The 9984-nt window shown below is 47.5% G+C and overlaps 1 protein-coding gene across 3 annotated transcripts; it reads right to left on the reverse strand.

Moving 5' to 3' along the window:
- Positions 1-5358: 5358 nt before the first annotated feature.
- Positions 5359-9984, reverse strand: asb13a.2 (ankyrin repeat and SOCS box containing 13a, tandem duplicate 2). Of its 3 annotated transcripts, none has more exons than XM_080291754.1 (5): positions 7052-7587; positions 6791-6947; positions 6579-6713; positions 5898-6089; positions 5359-5635 (listed from the first exon to the last, which is right to left on the reverse strand). In XM_080291754.1, the coding sequence occupies exons 1-5, from the start codon at positions 7445-7447 to the stop codon at positions 5508-5510; spliced, it is 1008 nt and encodes a 335-aa protein (XP_080147880.1). In that variant the 5' UTR covers positions 7448-7587; the 3' UTR covers positions 5359-5507. The 3 variants fall into 3 exon arrangements, with proteins under 3 accessions (XP_080147880.1, XP_026002036.1, XP_080147879.1); XM_026146251.2 differs by adding an exon at positions 9812-9984 and having other exon boundaries at positions 5570-6089; positions 7052-7239; XM_080291753.1 differs by having other exon boundaries at positions 5570-6089; positions 7052-7591.

A 9984-nucleotide genomic window follows, 5' to 3' on the forward strand; every position in this document is an offset into this window, starting at 1 on the left:
CGTATCCCCCATCGGTCACTGAACTCAAGCTTCCCGTTGCTCTTTCTAGACATCACCCACTTTAATGAACATCTGGATATGAACTTTTAGTGCACATGCATGCTGGCCTGCAAATGTGACGCTAGCCTTCAGCGCAGTGATCACATCTGCTGCTCATTTGAGCGTGGTGATTTCCAGGCTGCAGTGTCTGTTGAAGGAGCGAAGCACTGGACCATCACAGCATCCAGCCCTGTGTTTATCTCTGACTCTCAAATAAAAACCTCCCAGTTCCTGTCTGCTCCAATCCACAATCTGCTTGGCTCCATTTGACTTTCCCCTGCTCCTCTTTTACCGCCAAGATGCGATGCCCCATCTGTTTATGGCCTAATGACAGATGTGGTCCTCAGGAGGCAGAGCGAGGGATGTGAGGAAATCAGCTGGGCCAAATTATTTAGCCACAAGCTGGAGAGTGGCCACAGAAGCTCATCTTGTCTTTTCCCTCAGGGTCTGAACACATGCTGACACAGCCTGTTTCATGCTCACCAACATTATACACTATCTGTTTGCATGACAAAGGATTTCTTTGTCCATGGCGCCACCTAGCGGCAAATGAGGGGAACTGAGCGGGCTGCTGCATGAGCTAAAATCATGTCAGCAGCAACCAGCGCTTATAAACAGCACTGATTCTGACAGCAATCACAAGACTACAGTCAATGAAGTCTAAGTGTGACAGTTACAGAGCATCTTATCTTGACTTTAAACAGGAAATGCATGTCCTGTCCTCTTCCTCCTGAGCGTCCACATTTTGTGCATCACTCCAGTCACATGCGCTCACCTGCTGCTGCCATAGATGCACCTGCTACGTTTTTCCACAAATATCTGATAAGCCAATCACATGGCAGCATTAGGATATACTGACTTAGCATGAAGAGATGCTAAAGTTCAAACTAGGAGAGAGTGATTAAGGTGGCTTTGAACATGGTGTGGTTATCGCTGGTACATGGACTGGTCTGAGAAATTCAGTAACTGGTGATGTACTGGGATCTTTCCACCCCAAAGTCATTGGGGTTTACAGAGAATGGTTTGAACAGAGGAGATATCCAGGAAGTAGCAGCTCTCTGATGCCAGAGGTTAGAGAAGGATGGCCAGAGTCCTTTGAGCTGACAGGAAGGCAGCAGTAACTCACGTAAACACACGTCATACTCCGAGTACAGCTGAGACCACAGGAGGTGCTGCTGTGGCAGCTGAGGGCAGGAAACTGAGTTAATAACATTGTTAGTAGCTGTGAATGGCAGCTGCTTGATTTCAGCACATTAGATAACCATGAGCTTTCCTCTGACCCACACGGCTTCATGTAAACGTGAGTTTGAGCTTTGTATTTGTGCACGTCACACACAACCCTGAACCAATCAAGTTATATATATAAACATATCTCCAAGTTGGGGTGGTGGTTAGCACTGTTGCTTCACAGCAGGGAGGTGCTGTGTGACTCCTCCACCTGCCTTTCTGTGGACTTTGCATGTTCCCCTGCGTCTGCTGCTCCCACAGTCTTAGGACACGCAGGGTTAGCTTGGTGACAGTGGGAAGAAAAACTCCCTTGAACCAGGCTGAGGGAGAAGCAGCCAGTGTGCTGTAGTATATGTGACACATTTCCCTGTCGAGTGTATTTGATCATGATGAGTACAAGCCAACATATTTGTGTATACATGCATCTTTAATACCTGCGGTTTTACAGACTTGTTTCATCTATAAACACCTTGTTGTGCGTTAGTGCGTCATGTTTGGTTGTTTGGGACTTTTGGACTCAGTTATTGGTTACCGTGGAGCGGCTGCAGAGCAGGTCACCTACTAATTGGAAGGTTGGTAGTTCGATCCCTGCCAAGCATCCTTGGGCAAGATCCTAACACCAAGCTGCTCTCTGATGCATCCATGGGAGTGTGAATGCTGTGCACAGCACGATATAAGAATCGGTCCATCGAGCATCTCTTCAATGATGGAACGACACGGGAGAAATAAAACGCCATGCTACAGTGCTGTCAACAATCCTATGCTGGTCACAAACGGTGCTTTCTAGAATAAGCTGGCCTGTTCAGCACCTGCTGTTGTGATCTGACACAGACCGATGCCGCCATGATGGCCCGGGCCAGCATGCAGGTCCTGTTGTTTCTCTGAATTCATGCAGGAAAAAAAGGTCAGCAAACACATCGTTAGTGCACTTTAAGTTTATTCATCACATGCAGAGCAGTTTAACAACATGGATACTGAGGACACGTTGTGTGTTATTGATCAGGATTTTAATCAGTGCTTGAGAGAGAACTGCATCTGTTCAATCAGCAGAAAAGAAATGCTGTCTACAGCAAGCTTTGCTTTCAAAGCTCTGTTATGGACTGAGAGACGCTTCTTATCTTCAGTAGCTGGGCGCTGCCCTCGTGTCGTTCTTCAGCCCAAGCCTTTGACACCAAACACATTTCATAGCAGTTATTTTCAGCCTGAAGCAGAGGATTTGATTTGCTGTTGAAGGCAGCGCTCCGTGAGAGCTGTGCTTCCAAACCATTTACAGGCTGACGTTACAATGACCCCGGCTGCATTTCTTTTAAATGAGTAACAGCCTGACATGGTACGTTTCTAGGAATCTAGATTTTGATTAACTTTTTACAGCGTGCGTATTTATGACAGCAGGCCAGCATCGTGAAGCCCGCTCACGTTTGGCCAAACGAGGGAGTGAACAGAGATTTGGATGAAGGCATGAACTATGAAATATTGGTTCTGAATTCTTGCTGAAGCTGTCAGACCAACAGGCAACACAGCAGGTGCTGATCTGCACGAGCGCTGACAGACGCCCCGTGCTCTTTAAAGCTGGGCAAGGTAACTGTGCCGGCTGGCAGCTGAAGACAGCAGCGAGGAGAAGCTAAAACACTGAAGGGTGATGTCAGCAGGCCGCACGTGCACAGAGTTGATCCTTCATGTCATCAGGTGTGCGAGGAAGAAAAGAGGCGAGTTCTCGTGGTTCAGGCTGTAACATGAAGCACTGCGACATGGAAATGTATTATGTCAGTGAGAGGAGGCATTACAGGAGCCAATCGAATGGTCGAGTCGCTTCTTACACACAACATAAACTAACCTCGGCATGAAACCGTCTGCTTGTTTTCTCCTCAATAAAAGATTCTCCAACCAGCTCACGGGTGGCTGTTGGGTTTGTGATGGAGGCTCCACCAGGAACTTCCTTGTAGTTTGGATGAAAATACCAACATTTGCTAACTAACTAACTAACTAACTAACTAACTATCTTTGCAGCCAGTTTCACAGTAGCGCCTACTGGGCAGCTGGGTGTGGGATCCACATTTTCCCTGGTAAACGGGAGTTTGCAGAGCGACCTGTGTGACTCGGGCTTGCTGCTGCTGTTATTTTCAAATGGAATAGTTGCAAGTATGGAAACTATAAAGGGCGGAGCCACCATGTTACCCAGTCACAAAGACGCCGTCTGCTGGTGAATGTGACGAGAGGAGTGTACCTGCCTGAAACTGAGAGACGTCCCTGAGCCCACACATGAATGTTTGTACCACCTCCACATTAGCCCAGATAGATTTGACAACGCTCTGCGTCCACCCTGCGTTTTCACAGAGTAAAATGCGTCATTGTTTTAGAAAGTCTACGTTTGCGCTGTCCACACTGCGACGCAAAATGCTGCGTTTTCAAACCGCTGCGTTTTCCTTGAGCGAAAACGGCGTCTCAGTGTGGACGGGAGGCCAAAACAGAGAGAAAAGCATGCATCAGTGTGGACGTAGATCAGAGAGCACAGAGTGTGACACTCATCACCACCCAGTGGTCACTCAACAGAATCCAGCTGTGAAGCGCTTCTGCAGCAGTGTGAGGTCACAGATGTGCGTCCACTCTCTGTAGGTGATGTAACCTGAGCACGAGTCAGTGACAGTTGTGATTTGTGAATACGGTGTCTTTGTGAGATCAGCAGTGGTGTTAAAAACAACGACTGCTTCATCACAGACCACCCAGAAGTTAAACGGTTCCCGAGACGTTTGGCTGATCATTAAGACCATTAATATTATTATTATTAAGAATGTGCTGCAGGTATTTACAGACACATAATCCAGTAACACTGCTAAAGAGAGGCCTGTGGCCTGACTTTCTTTCCAAGGATAAATCACAGTTAATAACTGCCAGACAGGGAAAAAGAAACAATATAAAGAACTTGAAGGAATTCATACCAGCTTCCTGTGCCTCCTGTTAAAAATATTACGACCTGACAGGGCTCAGTGCGTCGCCTGTGGAGCAGATTTAATGGAATAAATGTCTCACGGCTATAAATAAGTGACCAGGATCAGCGTCTCCTGGAACTGCACCAGCAGGGAGCATCTGCAGAGTTTCACGCTGCAGCCCTGACAGCAGACTTGCTTGGTATTCCTCTTACGAGAAGCTTTCTTTCCTTTGCACGCCATGCCCCACTTCATCATTTCATACTTTGAGTCTGTGCTGCGCTGTCCCAGCAGATCCAGCGTTTGATCCAGAAACCATTAGCTGCTTCCAAAAGCAACATCTCGTCTTCCTGAGCGTCGTTTCCAGTTAAAAATAAACAGCCTTACACAGTCATGGATTGGAAGCACACTCTGCTCTGGAGGTAGACAGACTGTTCATGAAGCTGTTTAGGACTCAGATTAGTCGCTGGCAAACAAGTCCCCCACACATCATCTAACTAACAAAGTCAAAGAGAAGGTGTGAGAGCCGCCGTCTCTGATAACAGAAGCTACTGTAGGAGGCGAGTCTGTCAGTGCTGCTTGTGTTAACATGAGCAGATAGAAAAGCTGCTGTTGCGTTTCCACTCGCTGTCCCTGCCATCACTGCCAGTCGACTAAACGCATCACATGCAGAGAGTGAAGTGCTGAGCTTATTTTAAAGTAGCTGCGGGACTAACATCACTCTCGTTTCCTCCCGACTCGAGGTCATACCCAAAGACGTGCAGTGCAGCAGTGTGTTGCTGCTTTGTGCTTCCTCTCAGACTCACAAACTGTCGACCAGCATAGAAACCAAACATTAAACGTGTATCGTGTGTTTTCAGCAGCATTAAAGGCATTTACAGCACAGACACTGTGCATTTAAACACTTCCTGTTAACAGGTGGTGATGTCACAACATCAGAGTCAACATCCACATATTTTGTCCACGTTCAACACACATGTTTAAACTAGCTTTGCAAACGAGACAGAAGCAAAGAACATGTGTTCAGTGTGTGTGTGTGTGTGTGTGTGTGTGTGTGTGTGTTAGAGAGCAAGCCAAGTGAAAGTCAGTGTTACTCTGCTCTTTAAAAACATCTCATCTTACAGCAGCACTAATGCGATCACACAGCCTGAACACGCCGAGTGCAATAGCTGCTGCAGTGTGTGCATGGCAGGGCTCTTAAACTAAAGGAATCTCAGGCAGCAGCTCCAGAGCTGTGCCAGCTGTGCTCATATTTAACACAGTGCTGTGCAGTTTCCAGTCCTTTGAGCGCCGGTCGGCTCCTCCTGCAGGTGGCGCTCACTGATAGCAGAGGTAGCTGGTGATGAGTTTAGGGACCTCCAGCTGGCCTATGACATTTAGAGCCCTGGTGCCGAGCTTCCTCCTCACTGCCAACCTGCTGAGCTGCTGCAGACTCAGAGGAGAGGCTGAACACGGGGAAAACATGTCAAATCTCTGTTCATAACACATGCAAATGATAATATGACATTTTTCACAAGAACAAAATGACGTGTCAGCCTCTAGAACACTGATTCACTGTGAGAGTAAAGCTGGAGAAGTGAAAGACAGCTGAGCAGCTGTGCATCAGAATGTTATGGCACATGTCAGGTGTCGTCTTTCTGACGCTTCGTGGAAGTGAAAATGATCCTCTCGTGCCTCCTGCTGGTGCTGCACACTCATGAAACTTACTCTCATAAGACTGTAGGCAGGCTGCAGAGGGAGAGCCCGGCGTGGTGTAGTCCACGGGTCTCCTCTCGTGTTGATCTCGAGCGTAGATGTTGGCTCCAAACTCCACCAGCATCTCGATCGTCTCCACCCGCATGCTTTTAGCAGCGTGGTGCAGCGGAGTCTCGTGCAGCCTGGCGGCGTTCACTTTAGCGCCTACGCAGAACAGAAACATTGAAGCCTGAAGGAAGACGTCGGTGTGGTTATTTAACACATCGTTGCACCGCGGCGGTTCGTGCCGCGCCTCAACACAAAGCTCAGTTTCTCAGGGGGGCAAACATTACTGACGGAGGTGCTTTTTGTTCTTTCTGGAGCATTTCTGTGATTGTGTGCCAATAATGTCTGAAGAACACTCGTGCTTTTACCAACAGCATGTTGGAAACCTCTCTCTGCTCCTCACACACCTGTGGCATCAGGACGAAAATCCTGTTGCCTCGTTCTCGTGTTCCCAAAGCGGAGCGTTCACACTCCCAGCGTGACCAGCAACAGTACCCACCATCCTTTTACGGCTCCGGGGTAAGGGGCTAAAAATGTGTTCTCATCTGCTCCTTATACCTGCTGGTCTACAGTTAGCACGCTGACTGTAAGGTAGCTTATACTGTGTTGTACTCTGTGTTTGATTCATCCTACTGTGCAGACCCTCACCTGCATTGAGCAGCTCTCTAACACAGTCCGTGTGCTCGTTAGCACAGGCCGCGTGCAGCGGGGTGCCGTGGTAAAGGTCATACGCCTCGAGACAAGCTCCCATGGAAATCAGCAGCTTCACACACTCAGAGTTTCCTGAAATACAAACATATATAAAATTAACTTTTATTTTCCAAAAACACAGACAAAAGCACAACACGCGACACTCTCACCTCCCATGCAGGCCTCGTGCAGGGGTGAGGCTGTGCGGGAGGTGAGGGCAGGGTTCGCCTTGGCACCGTACTGCAGCAGAAGCCTCACACACTCCAAACTCCCAGCTGAACAGGCATCGCACAGCGGGGTACTTCCATCCACATTCCTTGCATCCACCTGACAGCATCATGGGGAACAGAGTGTTTTCTATCAAGCCATTTCTACTTGTTTGATCTACAGTTTGACCGACTGTAGATCACATTACTGCGCCTGTGACTCACCTGAGCTCCAGCCTCAAGCAGCAGCTGCACACACTTGGCCTGTCCGTGGAGGCACGCCTCGTGCAGCGGTGTGATGGAATCCACGGCCACCATGTTGACCGAGGCTCCGCCCTGAATGAGCTCCTCCAGTTGGGAGGCCTGGCCGAGCGACGCTGCCTTGTGCACCTCTGTTCGCTCCGCCCAGCAGCCTGCAGAGGAGCACGTCAGGAAGAACTGAAACCTCATCTCATTTACAGCAGCTGTTCTGCTGGGGTTTCTCAGTTTGCATGTTGCCTGTGGAACACCTATACACTCGCAGACCCGGGGCTGAACGCAGAGACGAACACACCAGGACAAACCTGGACAAACCTGGTGTGTCCTTAGGAATCTTGAAGGACTGTTTACAGAAATCAACATGCTGTAAAAGTTGCTTAATCTCTTCTAACAGTCATTTAAAAACCTCCCACTCATTCACCTCTACAGCTTCCAAAACACTTTGTGAAAGATTTCAACAGTTTCTACTGGAAAAATATCAGATTTGAGGTACTGGTCCCTACTGGGAGTGTCGTTCCCTGCTGCTGTAAACCAGTGTGAGCCTGTGTCTTTGTCAGTGTTAAGTGAAGCGTACGTGTAGGTTCAATAAGGAAGCTCACATCCGTCTGCTCCCAGGTGTTGCCGGCTAAATCTAAACTTCACATCACTTCCACTTTCCCACGCTCTCAACCTGTTTGTGACATCACCATTCTAGTCCAATCATCTTTCTCTTGGCCTTCTTCGGGCCAATCAGCATTCACGGCGTGTACTTTAGATCTCACCGCGCATCTTTGGGAACCCCTGTTTTTCTGATGCTTGTAGCCGACACTCACAGTATCCTGTTATGAAGGCTCGAGCACTGTGGCCATTAAGGGAACTGCTCCACAGTGGTTTAAGTCTTACTTTATGAACAGGAGCTTCTCAGTCCAGATAGATGCTTCTTCCTCAGCTGCAGCACCTCTTACTTGTGGAGTTCCTCAAGGATCCATCCTAGGGCCACTCTTATTTTCCTTATATATGTTGGCTCTAGGGTCGATTTTTATTTTAAATATAATATCTCTTTCCACTGCTTTGCTGATGACATTCATAAAAAAAGAAAAACAAGTCTTGGACGCAGCGTTTTCAGTGGGAGAAACGTTTCATCGCTCATCCAAGTGACGTTGGATCCCAAAAGGTTGAACAGAATCAGCTTTTTGGGATTTACTTACCTGGATGTCTGAGCATGCATGAAGACAACTCTGTGAAACTGTTATCGGACTGTCTTGCTGATATAAAAGTCTGGATGAACTCAAACTTCCTCCACCTTAACAATAGCAAAATGGAGGTTATGGTATTTAGGAGATCTTTCCAAAACCATTCTTGAGCGCTTTGTTGTTCACTCCTCTGTCAGGTATCTTGGCATATTCTTTGACAGCTCCTTTAAATTCACAAAGCAAATAAGCTTTAAGCTTTATTCAGCTATGACTTCTTGCTAAGGTAAAGCTTTATTTTCTTCCTAAGGATTTTGACAGATTGAGCCACGTTTTTATATCAACTTGCTTACTGATTACTGCAGTTCCCTTTATGTTGGTGTCCTGGTGTATTTTGGTGTTTTTGCTCTATAAATAAAGTGGACATATATAAACATATATGGAATTAGTACTTTTCAAGCTTTGCTACCACTCGGTGACCACTGCCTGATGGTCAGTGTGTGTGTGTGTGTAATTCTAAGAGCCGCATTAACTTTTTCCTGTTTTTACTTAGCTTGCATCCACACCTGAGGCCAGGTTTGAGTTTCTTGGCACCCTTTGTACCAGGTCTGCCACTACTGCACATTCACCCAGTGCATATACTATATATATATATATATATATATATATATATATATATATATATATATATATATATATATATATATATATATAATGTTCTTCCTCTACACCCCCCCAATTTTTGCACATGTCGAGGAGCGTGTCAGGCTACATTTCACTGTGTGTTATACTTGTATAACTATGCATGTGACAAATAAAGAACCTTGAACCTTGTCTATTTGCTCTTTGTGGGGTGGCATGGACTTCCTCCCACAATCCATTTCATATACACACATACTGTGTGCCGGTGGCCTTCTGTCAGTGCAAGCTGCCTACTCAAATCTAAAAGTGGACGTAAATTAAAACATGCCAAAGGATGTTCATCGCATCCTCTACAGAGACAAAGTCAAATGCATGACTCGATGCGTGCTTAATCATCCAGGTAAGGAAAAAAGGTTGATTCTGTTCACCTGGACGTAGCGAGAAACGTTTCGTCATCATACAGTGACGTCTTCAGTCCCAGCTGACTGCAGGTGTCCCCAACCTTATCAACGGGGCATTTACACGATGACTCCAACTGGCGCCACTGACCTAGAATACGCTAAAGGTCAAGACTGACCACTGATCAGTGATCAATGCGCTTTGATCAGTGGATGTGATCGATTGTAGTTTATGGTTCACGGCTCAGTGCGTGAGTTCAATAAGCAAGATTGTTTTCATTTTTTACCGCGTGCCACTGCTCGGTGTGTGCGCGTGCAGGCCCACGCAGGCCCATGTGGGCAGCGGCGAAGGTGTCTCTCACGTCATCGTCACGTTTTCCAGGTGAATAATTCTGTCTGTGTAATAACATGACAGCTGTCATTACCTGCTAGCTCCAGAACAAGGATTACGGCAGCCGGTGCCAGTCCTGCCGAGCTAACTCGGCCTCGATTACCGACCGTCTCGCTCTCGTACTCACCGATGTCGCCAAAGAAATAGGGCCGAGACTTTTCAGCGTCCATCCTCCCACTGCTTCCCCCGCAGAACAAGCTAGGCTGGCACGAAACGCGGGACTTACGGCTGTTTGTAAACAGCGTCCTCGCGCGCTACATGCGGCAGGAGTCACGTGACAAAACCCGACCTCCGCGGGCA

The sequence above is a fragment of the Astatotilapia calliptera genome, chromosome 17 (genome assembly GCF_964374335.1).
Source record: "Astatotilapia calliptera chromosome 17, fAstCal68.1, whole genome shotgun sequence".
NCBI classification, from domain to species: domain Eukaryota; kingdom Metazoa; phylum Chordata; class Actinopteri; order Cichliformes; family Cichlidae; genus Astatotilapia; species Astatotilapia calliptera.